The following is a 17,961-nucleotide window of genomic DNA, read 5'->3' on the forward strand; positions in this document are numbered from 1 at the left end:
TACCTTTTATATATACAGTTAACACAAAGCAGCTACCAATAGTACAAAAAAACCTGTGAATACATAATGTCCAGTGTTCCCAAACAGCCTTTAAGATTTTCAGGCAAACCATTTAAATTCACAGAAAATGAGACAATATTTTATGACAGGCAGGTGCACGAGCGGAATGCCTCTTCTGAAGCACAGAATGGTGCATCTTCAGAAGCTTGCATAACAGCACTCTGAGTCATGCAGCTCTGTAAAGCTGTTTCATGGTCATTGGGTCAAAGATCTACAAAAACGAGAAGTAAATATTTTCATTTCCAGCACATGGAGAAGTGTTTTCAGTTATTCACATGCAGTTCATTCACCTTAACATCAGCAGTCATCTGCAGCTTCTTAAACTGGGGGAAACAGTCCTCAACAAGCTGGTTCAAACCCAGCAGCAGCTAGTAAGTGCCAAAGGACAGTAAATCGTGAAGAGGTATTATTCTTCTGAGAAATTTAAACTGAAAATTACTTTCCTGTAGCCAAGAGACTCAGGAAGAGCATATTACATTACTAAAATTTTTAGCTTCATAGTTGCAAACCAGCCACTAGAGGTCAGTGGTTTGGAATAAAATTAGCACATAGAGGAAGAATTCAATTTCATTTCAAATAGATAAATCATACAATCAAATAAAATTTCCAGCCTCTGAGCAAGGAAAAATAACTCTTAAGGCTTGCAGCACTTACCTTCATCCAAAAGCAAGAAAGCTAGCTTAAAATTCTTAAAAACAATACTAGGTACATAACACAAAATACTGAAACAACTACTTATTCTCTACAGTAATATACAGACATGCATAAGAACACAGGACTGAAGGAAGCTTCTTTAATCAGTTCCAGTGTCTTGCTCCTTGTCCTATAATTTCTTGCATGAACGAAGCAAGGACCAGCTTAATAGCAGCTTGATTCTTTGGCTCGTAAGGAAAAAGGAAAAAGAATTACAAGAATGTGAAATAAACTCAATTAGTACTTTTGAAGTGCATAAAGGCAGTATATTAGAAACACCTTGCAGTGCAACAATCTTCTTAAACATCTATTTCCTTTGCAAATGTGTAGCACTCTGCAAAGAGAGAAGGACACCAGAGGACAGGAAGAGGCTGTTTCATCATGAAGTGCAAAGTGTATTACCATTTCCAAAAAGGGGAAAAAACCTCCAAAGTACTACATTTTATTTAGTCATTTATCTACTGCTGTAAATATATATACATCATCCAGTCACAGTACATACATATTAATGCAACTGAACATCTTACCTCTGCCCCAGAGTGATGTTAAAAAATTTGAGATAATTAGAAATGTGAATACAGCCATTGGATGCACAAACACATTCTGAACTCGATGCTTGTTGCTGTACCTGTAGTTTTCTAAGGCTTCAATATTTCTCTGTATTACACAGTTACACAAATGAAAATGCCACTAGACATATGAAAATTCAGAAAGTCAACCTCAGATTTCCATCTACCATTACAATGATAGATGTAATGGCTTTGATCCATGGCTTTGATTTAAACTTTATTACTGAAAGGATTCACAATTATTTTTCTTCTGCTTTAGTCAGAACCTAACTGAAGTTGTTACAGCAGAAAGTAAGTTGAAAGGGATCGTAGTGTGGAGACATCTGTTTGGTCAGAATTTCTAGATTAAAAAAAATAAATCCAAAAATATTAAAATACTAAGTTACATCATGTTATAACAATACTAAGTTATATTGTGTTCTATGCAAACATACATCAGGACAAAACCTCATGAGTTGCACATACAAGGTCTTCCCCCAGATTGCCAAGAAAAAAATATAGCAAAGCAACATGGAAAAGCCAAAAAAAAAAAAAAAAAAAAAAAGCCAAGAAGCCCAGATTATTTCTTTCTTTACTTTTTCACTGCAGAACTTCCAAAAATAGTAAGAGAAGAAAACATAGTTCACTGCAGCTGTTTTCCATTTTAGGTAAATCAAGATTAGACTGTCAGCTCCTGTACAGTATGGCTATTTCAACTGTATTTTAATGGAGAATAAAATATACATAATTTACTTGAAAATTTAGCTTGAAAATTTAAGTACTATTCAGAGGATACTGATGGCATGAAACCATGACTGGTGAAATGGGGTTTGTGAAAGCAACAGAGCATCCAGCAGGACTTCCAGACATCTTTATATCAGAGAACTGGTGTGGGTCTTGGAGTGTCCTGCGTAGGGTCAGGAGTTGGACTTCCTGATCCTGACTGGTCCCTTCCAATTCAGTATATTCTATGATTCTGTGATTTTCTGTGTTCTCATTATTTTTCTCCCCATTCTTCTATCTTCATGAAAACTATAGTAGATACTGCTTTAAATCCTACAGATAATCTAGTCCTGCATGTTTTACAATTTCTGATTTTCAGTTTCATTTTCCTGTGAAATATCTGAACTGATGCATCATCTTCATCTAAATTACTTTTAACACTGCTTTTAATACTGGCAAAGTAACACGAGTTACTCATAGGGACACATATAGCAAATGAAAATATCATGACCTGCACTTGCTCCAGGAAAGCAGTTTCCTCACGCCAAATCACAGGTATACAACTTTCTCTGCTAACACCTGCACTGAAAACATAGCAGTAGACTGGGCACATAGATAGAATTTTTTTCCACAGGACTTGGTACTATCTATGCCAGATATAAAGCAGAATAGTTACAATAAATTAAAGGCAGGGATCAGCTCTTTTTTGTTTTGATATATACCCTAATCTTCCTGTTTCTCTAGAAAAAGTAAATGAGGTGTTGCAGTAGCTCACTGCATTCTGCACTATTCCAAACACATACACAAAAAAACAACACCCAACATGCACCTGGAACACTTAACACAAAGCTGTTGGTCAGTAACTCAAACTCACTCAGAGATCTGAACTTAAATAAGTGCTGTTTTGCAACACAAACTGGTAATATTTAAAATCCAGAAGAAATACAGAATTTGATTTCAAGAATATCAACAAAACAATAGGTATCAATACAGAAAACCATTTAATTTGTTTCAAAATAAATATTTGACATACAAAGCACATACAGTGAAAAAGGGTCACAATAAATTACAAATGGAACTACTTGCTCATTCACTGAGAGAAGCCCTTGGTATTTCCAATTTCATACCATCAAATTTATCATTCTTGCTGATTTAAGCACAGCACTGAACAAATATGGATCCCAGTGCTTTCTTTCACAGGTACTGGTATGGATAATTTACTGCAGTGATCCAATTTGAAAATCAGTAGGGACCGGTAAATCGCTGCATAAAAGAAAGAGCGAATGAGGTGCTTTTTCCTTAGTGTCAGCAGCCTGCGATTATTATGTTTATTAGATTTTCTTGAAAGGGCTTCACATTTTCTCAAATATGCAGGAGAACTATATTTCCCCTCTGAGCCCTTACATTAGCATTTTGTGCCTCAGTCCTTGAATACAAGTAAAAGATGAATTTTTCAATTAATTTTAAAAGTTTATACCATCTGGATGGCATAGAACTAAGCAATGAAACTCCCTTACCTGCACAACATCTGCCATTATCACAGAGCTAGCTTCTACAGAGGAATTAAAAAGTAATGCTGAGATTTTGTGAAAAAGATCTTTGAATCCACATTCAAGATTAAATTCGGTTACACTATCCATACTGATATCTTTCCGTCTTTGGAATAAAGAATTGCTTAAGGTTCTGTCCTTTAAAGGTGATTTAAAACAGCAAGGCCTGACTGTTCCTGTGACTTTAAAAAAAATACAGAAGTTATACACTAACCAATTTCAGTGTATATATAGTTTAATCACAAATAGGTGTACCACAGCAATTAAAAATTATAGACAATTAAAACAGCTTAGTGTACCCTACTACCATCTAGCATGTTAAGGGCTTGGGATCTTACTCTGTTGCATTATTTTTTGTCAGAGATGGTGATACAAGGGGCACACCTAGCATTGCACGTGAAAATCAGTTTTGACTTTAAAAGAATATGTCGTTTTAGCGCACTATCTTCTTTACCCTTAATCTGAGCACTGTAAAGTACAGCACTTTTTATCTGAGCAATGTAAGGTACAGTACTTTTTGAAGTATTTAAGACCACAGTTACAATAATTTTAGGAGCAGGACTAATAAGTTATATGTCGAGCAGAAACAAATTAGTTTCATCTGGGCACTTGTCCAACTTTTTTCTATTTCCTGCTCTGCCAGAACTCTTACATCAGGTAAGTGCTCTTTCCTTCCATGTCTCCATTCCTGTCTTTAAAATGGGTAAGAACTTCCTTAATAAACATGGCACCTGTACAGCAAATGTTGCAATACAGGTACCTAACGATAAAAGGGTCTAACACAGACTGTACAAAATAACTGGCTATGTTATTTGTTTGGACAATACAATCACATACATAGTTAACAGCTCCAAAACTGCTGGAAGAAATAGTGGCTCATAATTATAATTCATTTTTATTTAAATCCTTACAACATGAACAGATATTGCTCCACTTAAACACCCATCAAAGAAAGGAGGAAAAACATAAAACTGACAGCACAGAAATGACAATATATGTATAAAATCAAATAAAATGCAATAAACGAGAGGATGGATGTATTGGTGAGTTACTTTGCGTGTAAGAAATCCTAACTGGCATTAGCTATTCCAACAGACCCAATGGCTCCTGATACTTTATCTACAGATGAAAACAACAAGTGTTAAGCTGGAACATCATTTCCACAGAATGCTTGTACAGAGCAAGGGTTTGGTCTACCCACAGAATCTGTGCAACAGCACTTAACTTACAAAAGGTGAGACAACAAAAAGCAATGAGCAGTATGATTTATGCCAGTGGAAGCAGTTATCACATTAGGTAGGAAACCTTTCAGTAATACAAAATCTCTTCTGCTTCATTTTGGGATTGGCAGGCACTTTATGGTCAGTTGCAAAATTTCTCTACAATCACAGACTTCTGTCACAGCCTCTGCATCACAGTTAGCTGTTGACAGCATAGCAGCATGAACATACAGCTCTATTCACCAAAAAACCCCCTCAAGCTATCAGGATACTACATTTATTTTACATTTAGTTTAATCATTAGAATAGAAACAGTCAAAAAATGTGGTGAAGAGGCAGGCTCAAGGATAGAATGTCTTTGCCAGCACTGAGGAAAGTTGATGTTATCACTCAGGCAGCTGAAAGGCTACAGTAAAAATCGAAGTTGATGCAGAGCACAGGTCAATTGCTCTATTTATTTGGCTTGAACGTTATTCTTACAACATTGTTCCATGTTTTCTTGACACATCAGAGAAATAAGTTTTACCAGGCCACAAGCTGCTCTTTTGTCAAGCAAAGCCAAGAATATGCTACTAGCAAAACCAAATCAAATCCCTTTTATGGAATTTACTTCTCTTCGTCCATTTTCAAGACTTAGTAGAAAGAGATAAATGCAGTTTCACATCTATTTCACAGCACTGTCTTCCAGCTCTTTACTCACAGCATTGTCATTCACTTACTCCTTTTTAAGCCTTCTCCTGCATGCATTGAGTTGGATCTCTACTTAGCATCCTTCAGTTACAGCTGCATTACACTGGATCCAGTTTAGACTCCTCTCTAATTTAGTACCATCATACAATTAGGGAACAGTAGAATGCAGCCATAACAGCAGTCAGACCACAAAAATTTGCTCAGAAGTAACATGTTATTTTGCTTACTGTAATTACAGATTTATTTACCTTCCACTCCCAGTATGGGGGATCAACTTAGATGACCAAATTAATTTTTACATCACAGTGGTGCTAACAGCTGAAGAGAATCTGATGTCACCATTCAAAAAACACATCATGCAACATGACAGAGAGTCTAGAATCGTGCTGAGGAACTGAAACAGTAACAAGTAGGTCTGGATTTTTCTCTGATTAGATACCATTGTTGCAGTGCTTATACTTGAGCTAGATTTTGAAGAAAAGGTGATCAATTTTTGCACTTTAGAAGGCAAAAAATAATTTAGAAATGCACAAGACATTATATTCCAATTCAGAAGCAGCAGTGGGAATATAAGAACATGCACACGTACACACAGGACAGCATTCTGCTCAACTTCCAGGTTCAAGCATCAGTAAGTTGTGTTAAAGAGAGAAAATGAGCCTGAAGAGCTTAGCGAGTTACATTTAACACTCCTTTTATTGCAGTAGAAATTTTAGTTTTTATCAAATCCTCAAATTACAGAATATACACATAATCAATCTCATTGCAAGTCTTTAGTAGCTGTAGAGCATTAACTGCATGCAGTTGCTTCTGCAGTGTGTGAGTATTCTATAAATAGCTAATCACGTTCAGAGAGCAAGACAAGTAGTCAAAGAATATCATATTCAATTACCAACTGCTTCATCAGTACCAAGAGGTTGAGCAAAAAAAATGAAATAAGTTTATAAATACATGGCTCTGATCTAAAAACTAATACAACTGGAAAGTCGTAATGATATCCATATCACAAACAAGATAACTCAATAGTTATAGGAAAATACTTTGCTTCAAGACTGTTTTTGAAACTGTTTTCTCATAAGGTTTCTCTGATCATGGAAGAATAGTTGAGTACTACAGAATTTTACAAAAGGCCAATGAAAGCCCTTTAACTTTATGCAATTAGAATACTAACACTAACTACAGAAAATTCAGCAAATATTTTGCCTTGAATTTCTGGAAAGAAGTTGTGTTCAGACAGTATTATTTTTATTTTTCCATGACCTACCCTTCAGCTGCTGGGTGAATGCATAACCAGTGTAATTAATTTATACACTTAATTTAATATTCACTTTTGTAGTCATGACACTGGCTTCAGATCAGTCATCAGATGGATTTATGCCAAGAAATCCTACACCCATATGTTTCAGAAGCTGCCTAAACAGGTGCAATTCTTTATGCAAATTTCTCATCACAATGAGGGTCTCAGAAACTCAAATAACAATTTATACAGAGCTACCTACAGATTAATTTTCTAAAAAGCTAACATGCTTGAATTACTGCAGTCTCACATTTGTGTGGACACGAGAACAAATCTGCAATGACTCTGCAAAAGTTACTTCATTAACATTGATTAGTTCATTTGAGACATGGTTAAAAGTTTAAGCATTGCCTCTTAGTCTTAAATCTACAGGTCAGCAGTTTGGCTTGGTAAAACAACTTGTTATGACAAGAAAACTGCACAGTTTTCTGTGATCAGTCTTGGTATTTCTTCCAACAGCATAATGTAAGATTATGTCACAAGGTAGAAACATGGGAGAGTTCTTTTAAAGTATTATTAATAAAAATAGCCTCTCCTTCAGAAAGGAGTGTTATCTCTGTCAGCTTGATAGATTTTAATCCCTTGTGTTAACTTCAAAGTGAGCCATATTTCCACACTGAGTATAGCAAATTGGACAAAATAGTTCTACAAATACATTTAGTAAGCAGAAGAATACTGTCCAAAGTGTACTGCATAGGTATATGTATCAACTGCTATCCACTGGAGACATCCTAAAGTAGCTAGAATTCCAACTAACATAAACCTAGAGAGCACAGATCTCTTATAATAACTTTCAATCAATCTCAAACAATCATTGATTTAGAAAAACAAAACAAACAACAAACTTGTATGATAGGGCATGTTTTAGATAGGATGCAGCTACTTTTTTTCATCAATTAACAATACAGCACAGTTAATTTAAGTTTCTATTTTTTTTTTTTGATATGCTAAATTTCACATTATCTCCGAGAAAAGCATTTATGTATTTTTATACAGCCTGGAGTGAAATCAGTGTAAAACCAGGAATTTCCAATCATCAGCAGAAGTGCCAGCTGCTCATAATGTTCCCAAAACACGAGTGCCTGAATTTGGCTATGCAACAGTTGGTGCCAATCTGCTTATAAAGGAAATGCCACTGAGGCATAGTCTTCTTACAAAAACAGGGCACGAGGGCTTCGTTATTAAGTGTTCAACAACAATCCTGAGCTCAGTGAAGAGAGTCCTGAAAAATCAGATTTAAAGACAGTTTTAAAATCCTACAGCTTTTATCAGAAGTATTAGCCACATATATCTTTTTCATTAACTTCTTTTCTCAATATCACACTCACATACACATTTTAAGTTAAATTCTTTAGACCAACTCAGTACTGCTTCCAAGAGCTTCAGAATTCTTGACTTTTAAACATTAACATTTTAACTAACTCTATACTCAGCTGGAAGTTACTGAGCTAGAGACAGCAGAAAAACTCCACCTTCAAGCAAAAAAATACAAAAGGAAAAAAAATACTATAAAGGCTACACAAGCACTATAAAAAATAGAAAAAGGAATAATGCTTTATCACAAATAGTGTAAGGAGCTGGGAGGATATTGTGTTTGTGCTACTTCTTGGCAATATGCAAGAACCCTGCACTGCAGAAGCAACTATTAGAAGACAGACATGAGAGATAAAATCATTGTCAAAAATTTTCCTTAAAACTACAAAAATGCCAGCAGAACATTTTGGATAAACTAGTTCTACTGAATGTCAATTTTAGTATGTACAGCTTAAATTATTTTTAGATACCAAAGTAGTAAAGCAGTTTCATAGATGTTGTTGGTGTTGTTAAAAACAAATTTATGTAGCAGGATGGAACAAATGATTTCCAACAAAAATAGGGAATAGAAGGCAATTAAGCTTATGATTCTCACACCTGTCTTTGCATATCGTGGCAGCCAAAGCCACTTTCTTGGCACTCTAGCAAGCCACTTTCTGATCAAGTAGACTGGAAAGTCTGTTCATAAAATCTTATGCTATGCAATGCTCATAAGAAAACTTCTAAAAAGCACTCACCTAAGACAACACTCACAGGAATATTTATGATTTCAGAATCTAAAGCAATAATATTGGCTTGACCGACTTTCAAAATCAGTAAGGTTCTATTTCAAATACAATTAGCTTTACTTATGAATTTAACTAAAAAAGGTAATGAACATGTTTAACATCATCCACATCCTTTTTTTCTCTTAATATTACACAAGTTTTTAAGTGGCTATTCATATTTGGGCTTAGCCTCAGATATACCTAGAATCTAAAAATAAAGGTATCTCTCTGATAAGAAAGACTTTCTATTCACAAAGTGTAGTTTAATTACACAAGCATGTTCTGAAAGCTCCCATTCAAGAATGGTGGTACTTTTCTGATCACTTACATTCAGTAAATCTAACCTTTAACCAGCCAGGCTTTTATTTAGTATCCAGGTGTATTTCACATTCTACAGTTGCCACTTGCAGATGTAGTATTAGGAGTTCTGCATTCATTTTAGAATGAGAAGTTTCTGAATGCCTCAGCACTATGCAGTTAAACACGAACTCCCAAAATCAATTTAGCACTTACCGACAGTACGGATTTCGCCGAGAAGAGTAGCGTAATGTAAGAAACCTATAGTAAATGAATGGCTGCAGCAGACTCCCTTGTCCACTGAAAGAGAGGAGTTCAGTAGAGCTTACTAGTGACAAACAAAAAACCAAAACGGAACACCAAAACCAGGAATTTTTAAGAAAAAATTTTTTAAGAAAGGCAAGCGAACTACTTAGGCTCAAAACAAGATTTGGGTCACATTGGATCAGAAAATATAGATCTGACAAGCAAAAGTACATAACTATACACTTAGAAATGCAGAAACATTATAGAATAAAACTGCTCAATGAAGCAGTTAAAGAAGTGCTGTTCTTGTATTGATTTTATATTTATGAAGTGTTTTCATATGCCTCATTTCTGAGGTGGACACGTGTTCCATAGCAAGAAAACACTTGCTGGTAAGCCCAGAAACTGGCTGACATAAGCAGTCCAGTTACAGTGACCCTGTTCAATCTAATTGCAGCACTTTGAATATCTGGACCATATTTCTAGCATTTTTTGTATAACTTCTCAGAACACACTGTAGACAATTACAGATGTATAATGAGACTTTAATGCCAAGCTAATACCCAGTTACAGTGAAATTAGGCTTTGGTATTTCACAAAACTGCTGTTTGACATGGCTGTGCTGTGAAATAGTGGAAACATAACACACAGATCATACACAGTGAAGCACAGAAATGCTCTAATTTTAGTGACTGAAGCCACTTTAAATAGCATATTATTGAAAAATTGTGTTTGAATTTAAACATCATGATAAGTAAGTTCCAGTAAGAACTCCTTCAAGTATTAGCACCATCTCTAGGCAGAAGAAAAATATAAACTGAAAGTGAGCTACATGAGGGAAGAAAGAGGAAATCTTGAAACCTGTACAGTATTGACAAACAAGTTATACGCTACAACATTTAAAGAACAAAATCTCACAATAGCTGCATTTAGCAATTCAATTATTTTAAAATTTAGCATATGACCTTTTACAAACACTTCAGTATCTACCAGATGACATATCAAGCAGCAATATTTCACATACTACATTCTCCACAGAGAGGCAAAAGGAAATAAAAAAGCTGTACTAAGTTCAAAGCACTTGAAAGTTTCAAATACTGGATAGAGTGTATCTGTCAGCTGGTAAGTGGTCTCAGATGGAATGCAATCCTTGAGGGCTGAAGCATTGAAATGTTCAGCTGATATATCAAAATATAAGACAAATTATGCAACATATCCAAGAAAGTAAAGCCTCCCTTCTACTGCTTATGAGACCACTCAAGACAAATGTTCCCACTTTGCTATAACTTGTATAGAACAAAGGCTGCAATCCCCCTCCAAATATTAAAAGGCAATGACCCAAACTTCTGTGACTGGCAGGTCATTATGCCTGCACAACTTCAGTAGGATTCCAACATGTTCGAGATCCCTAAAATGACTTCAACAGGCAACACAGCAAGCAAAATCAAATGGAATAAAAAAAAAAAAAAAACAGAAGGGTCACTGCTCAGAAGGGGCACAGGAGAGAATGCAACCTACTCCTGCCTGCACACTTTTTGCATAATGAAATTTTTCCATTTAAATTTCAGGAATCTAATTGTCAAAAATAATAGTTCACTTTCAGTGAAGCTGAAGATCTTAATATTCTACTAAACAAACCAAAATTAAACTTACTGAACAATGTGCTGATAGAAATGTAGGCGAATTCAAGTGTCAAGCCTGAAAAACTCCCATGTGACTCATCACCCACACTATCAAAGGGAAGGGTTTTTGGTGCTCAGTTACATCATAGTGAATGCCTTTTGATGTCAGGATGCACCAACTTAAGAAGCCTAAGAATCACTTAAATTTTATTTGAAGTTCAAGCCTGTCAGCCTGAGCCACACAAATGGAGTACTATGAGCCACAGAGAACTCATTTGCAAAAAGCAGTCTTGTGTAGCAAGTTTCTAATTATTTAAATATTTATTATTATTCTTACCTGAAGAGCATAAAAACTGTAGCTGGCATCAGGAAAATTTCATTGCAAGCAATGAATTTTAGAATATTCTGTTGATTAGCATTCAGTTTCTCTAAGAGATTTCTCAAAAAAGGCAAACTATTTGAACTTCGTGCCTTAAAAGAAGAAAAAACTATTTACAGAAAACATAAAAGTTACATCCATCTCCATTAGTACAGAGAAAACAAAATGCAAACAATTGCTATTTATCACCCATTTCAACATTTTAAGACTTTATCAGTTTTGAGATTAATATCCTAAGGAAAACTGCAGGCTTGGAACTCCATAATTTACAGAGTTCAACTAAAAGCATCAGATTTTGCAATTCCCTCACCCACCAATTTTAGGTTCAACTGCACAGAGACAGCCACGAGCCTTGTTCAGTCCACTAGGAGGAAGTGGCCATGGTAGCAAGAGCCCAGTTAGGAACACCAAAGCCTGGAGTTACGTTAAGATGCACAAGGCAGTGCACTTAGCAGCAAGTCCAACTGGCAAGTATTTTGCTTGCTAGTCTCACCCCGTAGTTTGTTACTTTATTACTGAAATAGAACTGTAAAATTCAGACGCTGTGGTTTAGCTTGAAAAAGACAAGTCTTAAGTTTCAACTTAATTGTTTCAAAGATTTTGTTTCCTTCAAAGAAAAGCATTTGAAGAAAAATAATTAGTGAGAAAATTAATTAGCTGAGATTCTGTATTACAGTTTCACTCTAATTCCTCTAATGCAGCCAAAGAAAATCAAACCAGAGCTGCAACTCAAACCTGTTTATAAATCCCAAGAATACTAACTGTATTCATTGTAACATATACATATCATACTTACATCAAGAACCTTCTTTGTGTATGTGGCAGCATGAAGCAAAGAGAACAGCAGAACTGGAAAAATACTCACTGAAGCAAGCCATAAGGAAAATTACAGGGTGTGCATGTGCTTTATTTCTCCATGATGTTATACTACACCAGTGATAGCTCGATGGATCTTTGCAAGTTTGGCTGGAATGACCTTTACTGGATGAAGATATGCAGACATCTAAGACCTATATTTACAGCTCTTCCTTCTGCTTCTTACACCTCTTTGCTATGCACTTTTATTAGCTTCAAATTAAAGTCTGTCTTGTGTCTGCAAGTATGCAGAAGTATAACACACACCATTAGACACCAGTATGCTTCTACTGAAATGCATTCTCTCTGCACAGAAGGCACACCTGAGCTTACTACTCAAAACCTCTGAAATATGCGTAGTCGTAGTTTTCCTTAGAATATGCTACAAAATTAATTTCTTTACCAAAGAACATGCAACTGCCAGCCATTCTGATTTTACAGAGCAAGAATGTAGACATTTCTCTGCCAGAAGGATTTAAAGAGTAGGACTAAATTAAGTGTACATCGTGTGGCATAAGGAAATGTCAGCTCTGACATGTCACCTTTGACAATCCACAGGAGCAAATTTTGCAGACTTTATCAGTTGAATAACTTATGTGAGACAGTTACTACTGAATAATTGTCTCTCTACAGGATGAATGTCTACTACAGTGAGAAGACATGTATAAACCCTGCACTGGCAATAAATGAAAATTACCATCTCCTCCAAATATCACTGGAGGCTGGTCATAAAATCTACTAAACTTAAGCCTCAAAAAAAGAAAATCTAAGTAGCCAGAAAATGCAGTGCTCTAATTATAGAGCTGATTAAACTGAATATGTATCAATCAACATAAGCCTCTCATATTTTACATAGAGTATGTTCTATGAATAGCAAACATATCAAACTAGTTCAACTAGCTTTTCAAATCATGGCAAAGGTGATGAAAAGAATCATGTTTTTAATATATTTAAAAACATTAGCAGGATGACACAAGAAAAGGATACTTGTAACAGGGTAGGAATTGACAAAGATAAGGGAGTACAACAGGTAATGGCAGCTGTCCTCCAGCAAAGCCTGAGCCAGAAATGCCCTGCTAAGCTGGAAGTGCGGTAGCCTTTGGTGTAGTCGGAGGGCACTGGTAAGAGCATTTGCCAGCAAGGCACGCTGGTAAAAGCTTGCTGCTTCATGCAACCTGCAAATCATCAGAGGAGATGTTACCATGCGAACCAAGCTCAGAAGTCTTCTACCTTTGAGAATTGCATCACAACTGAACAATACCTGAAGTATTTATTTATATTATTGTACATAAGCACTATTTCCAGAAAATAACTCAAAAGCTGTTTAACACTGACTTTACTGCAGGTGCCTAAGACAACTCAATGTAATACTCCATTTACAAACAAAAACATGCATTTACCACTACTTTACATTTTTTCAATAAATTTTCCAAACACATCTACAAGTGTTTTAAACCAATTTAAAATCTGTAAGCTATTATGACAAAAAGCATCTAAGTAACCTGAAAAAAAGCAATTTACCTTACATGAAAAAAACAATTCTGTGCAAAGAGAACCTAGATTGTTTGTAAATATTTATATTTCAGCATACAACATTTATATTTATGTTACAGTACATACCCTAGAAGAGGCAGGACAAATAAAGCGGAGCAGTAAACTGTGAACAAGCGGGAAATCCACATTGCTGTATCCAACTTGTTAGCCATCAGAAATTGCTACAGTGGAAAAAAAATAAAAGAAGAAAAAAAACCCAGCCCCACCAGAAGTTGGTATCTTAATACTTGCATACAATGAACATTCTTCCCAACTCTATTAAATTTCAAATCTTTCCCCAACCTCAAATGTAAGCAAATTATAGCTTGAAGCAGAAATTTTTTTTTTGTTCTGTGATACTTGGCTCATATGATGTTACTAGCCAGATCAAAAATAGCTCAGCTTCCTCAGAACCAAGAGGCTCCTTTGTACATTGCAATCAAATACAGCGGTAAGAACTTCTAGAAAAAGTTTTTCTATCCAAATACACCTCACTAAACAGCTTCACAAATGTTATAATTAGGGTCTCTAGACCTGACGGACTTTTGCTTCAAGGTTTCTTTTAGAATTCAATGCACAAACCTAGGGCTAAATCTCCACAATTCTTCCAATTGAAGGAGGAAAAATATAGGGTTAGGTAAAGTTAGCATAACCACATTACAAGGAAAGCGGCATCATTTTGGCTTACATGTTCCTGGCCTTCAAAAAGCAGAAAACTTTTCACAGTAATCCTGCACCTCTTCCCTAACCACTGCCCTCCTCAGTCCTGATATAGCCAAAGTGCCCTAAAGGCTCTAATGAAACACAGAATGTTTTTGGCTATATGTGCATCAGAGTCAAAACAACAGCTTCCTTCCTTCTGATAGAGTTTCAATTTTTCTCCAAATTTGGACCAGCTTTTGAAGTGTCATCTTTTCAAGATGACATGCATTTCTAGTGTATGTCTATGGAAATGACCAGAAACCTACAAGCGTCTTCATAATATAATTTCGTATCTTACTTGCACAATATAACTACAGAAATGGCATGAAGCCGCGTCAAGGCTAGGTTAGATTATCGGGAAAAGGTTTTCCACCCAGAGGGTGGTTGGGCACTGGAACTGGCTCCTCAGGGAAGTGGTCACAGCACCAAGCCTGACAGAGTACAAGCCTTTGGACAATGCTCTCAGGCACACAGTGTGACTTCTGGGGTGTCCTGTGCAGGGCCACGAGTTGGACTCGATGATTCTTGTGGGTGCCTTTAAACTCAACATATTCTATGATTCTGTGAAATACAGATGCTAGTACACTGAATTACTTCCAATTCAGCCATTTTCAAGAGCGGCGGCACACCAACAGCACGTTTTCAATCGGAAAGCGAAAGCTGCTCGTCCCTGCCGCACCCGGGCGAGCAGCGCTCGCTGCCATCCCCGCAGGACCCCCCGCCCGCCGCCGGAGCAGCACCGCGGCCGGCCCGGGCCCCCAGGCCCCGGAGCTCCTTACCACGGCCCCGCCGCCGGCCCCGCCTGGCATGGGCCCGTTCTGCGTGGAGTCCGCCATGGCCGCACCTGCGGGGAGAGAAGCACCTCAGTCTGTGGGACACGGGCGACCGCAGCCGCCGCCTCCCGAGCTCCCGCTCCCGGCCCGGCCGCGACCCACCGCAAGCGCCACTCCAGGCACGGAACACGCTCCGGCAGATCCCCACTCCCGGATGCGGCCGGACGCCACTTCCCGCGGGGCTGCCGGGCAATGTAGGCGGTGACTGGGATGCTCCCGACGGCGCCTGGCGGCGTCACGGGCCGGCGCTGGGAGGCAGCGCGGGGATGGCCTGGCGGGATCGCGGCTGCGGTCGCGGGGCGAGCCCGCTGGGCAGGACGCTGGTCCCTTCTCCGCTGTCCGTAAAGCAGCCCGGACATCAGGTGCTCGGCTCCTTCTTTACAGTTTGTTCAGGGGCGCTTGTGCGTGGTGACAGCAACAGCAACAGTATTAATGCTCGCTGCGGCCCCAGTTTGGGGACTGTTTGCTCACTGAGGCCGACTGGACTTCCAGGGCTCTGGGTTTCCACAGCAGCCTGGCGAGGCTCAGTGCTGAGCATCAGCAATACAGATGGGAATCGTAGCGTCACAGGACCCGTGTAGGGCGATCCGCAGTTCCCAGTGCTACAGTGGCCCCGTGGTGTCAGACAAGCGGTGCAAGGTTGTGCCCCTGTGTTTTAATGTCATTGGTTCCCTATAATGTAAAAAGACGGGGGAAAAAACCCAAACACGCACTGCTTCAAAGCCACATGGGCCTAAAGACTGTCAGCGGTATTATGTTAAAAAGCGGGATTTTTGAAATAAGTTTCTGAAATCTTTGGTGAATAATCATCAAATCATAAAGCTAGGGAGCTTTACTCAGCTACAGGTACTCAGCAACCTCTGACAGAAGGATGGCACAAAGCAGAAGCAGCCTTCTCTTCACTCTCCTACATGTAGCTTATGTAATTTGCAAGGTCTTGGAAAGGTTTAAGCCTCCTTTCATTAATCTTCCCCTTGCCTTTAATATTGACGGATTTTTTTAATTATTTGTGCCGGACAGCTGTGTGAACATATATCTGTTCTCTGTTGGAAGTCAGTAACTCGTCTGAAATGTCATCAAAGCAAAAGAAAAGAAAATGCAGGCCTGGCGACCGAACCTTTGACTTTTGTCTGCTGTGGCTTCATGTAGTTGTGCTTCTGGCTTTCTCTCAAGGATGTGCAGCAGGTTCCCCCTCCTGGCAGCACGGGTTTCAGGACAGCAAGCGTCTGCGCCAGGTTCTAACCGTTCCCAGAGGCTTTCAATTCAATTACTCTTTAACAGCAAGAAAGACACATTCCTGTCACCAAGGATGCTGGGAATCAACATCTGCAATCAGCCTCATTTCTGACTTATGGTGATTAAACCTGAAAATTCATTGGAAGACACTCAGGAAGAATGTGTAATGAAGTAGGTTGACAAGAAAGGAGCAAAAGAGTCAGCTGATAGGCATTCTAATACTATAACAATTACAAATAATCTAAACAATCTCAGGCTAGTTAACACTTTTAAACTGAAGATGCAGAACCTGGTTTCTTGCTTCTTTCCCAACCATTAATCTCTCATTTAGGTGACTGAGAAGTAGACACAAGAACTACCTCCTACTTTGAGATGATTTTTCTGCACGTGGAGGAGACTCTACTAAACAGCAGTAGAGAGTTGGGATTCTCAGTGTGTCTGCTGGGCATTCTCAGGTGTGTAATAAAAAGACTGAAAAACATTTATGCTAAACCAAAATTAAGACTACAAATATAGCCCAGTAAATGCAAGTTGAACCATTACCAGATTACTACATTTCAAAATGAAATATTGATATATCCAGGAGATTTGTTTAGATGCAACTGAAACATGAAAACCACTGAATGTTTAACTGAAATGTCACAAGTGGAAAAAAGCCTGGCCAGTGTTCAAGATTATTGGTATTTCTTAAATGAACCTAGGGTGACAATTCATGTCTTTAGCAAAAGTGCTTTTTCATTTCTTAGCACTTGTAATTTAGGAAGTACTCAATGCACTTTTATGCAAAGCAATAATTTTTAGATTCTGGTTTGGTCTCTTGGCCATAACAGCAAAAGTTGTCTTTCATAATTTTGCTTTAATTTCATTTAAATAGAATGTTAAGCCATTATTTATTTCTGAAAGTTCATGGATTAAAAAATGTCGTACTTTAATACAAAACGTCCCTCTTCACCCTTTGCAACCAGTCCCCTTTTCCTTCATACCAGTCCTTGTTCTTCTGACTTTCCCCTTTTGTTCTGCACCTGTTGTTGCTTCTTGTTTGATGTAGTCTCTTCTGTTAAGCACTTCAGGCCATGCTACTGTTTAGTTTAACTTGCAAGAAAACATTAATTATATTTTTAGAAATCAAGTGTCAGGTATTGGCTCCTCCTTTTCCCAATTCTCCTCTGCTCTGACATTAATGATTGAGCCAAGAGGAAGAGCAGAAATTGATCTGTGTGTTATTAATGATTTTGTTTCCGACAGTTGTAAGAGAATTCTTCCATACCATCAAGGCACCCGTTTGCTTTCACTGGTAATTGATAGTTTAGAATTTAATTTAATTTTAATTTATAATTTAGATATTTAGAAGAGTATCACTATAATTGCTAAGGACTTATCTACCCCATTAGCAGTA

General features: G+C 37.7%; 1 protein-coding gene across 1 annotated transcript; it reads right to left on the reverse strand.

Moving 5' to 3' along the window:
- Nucleotides 1–4,361: 4,361 nt before the first annotated feature.
- On the reverse strand, nucleotides 4,362–15,504 carry TMEM33 (transmembrane protein 33). Its single transcript, XM_041402712.1, has 8 exons — nucleotides 15,432–15,504; nucleotides 15,276–15,340; nucleotides 13,882–13,976; nucleotides 13,249–13,436; nucleotides 12,203–12,270; nucleotides 11,365–11,498; nucleotides 9,376–9,459; nucleotides 4,362–8,003 (listed from the first exon to the last, which is right to left on the reverse strand). Exons 2-8 carry the CDS (start codon nucleotides 15,330–15,332, stop codon nucleotides 7,874–7,876), a joined length of 756 nt encoding a protein of 251 aa, XP_041258646.1. The 5' UTR covers nucleotides 15,333–15,340; nucleotides 15,432–15,504; the 3' UTR covers nucleotides 4,362–7,873.
- Nucleotides 15,505–17,961: the final 2,457 nt, after the last annotated feature.

Source organism: Onychostruthus taczanowskii, unplaced genomic scaffold (assembly GCF_017590055.1).
Source record: "Onychostruthus taczanowskii isolate IOZ18803 unplaced genomic scaffold, ASM1759005v1 scaffold2, whole genome shotgun sequence".
NCBI lineage: Eukaryota > Metazoa > Chordata > Aves > Passeriformes > Passeridae > Onychostruthus > Onychostruthus taczanowskii.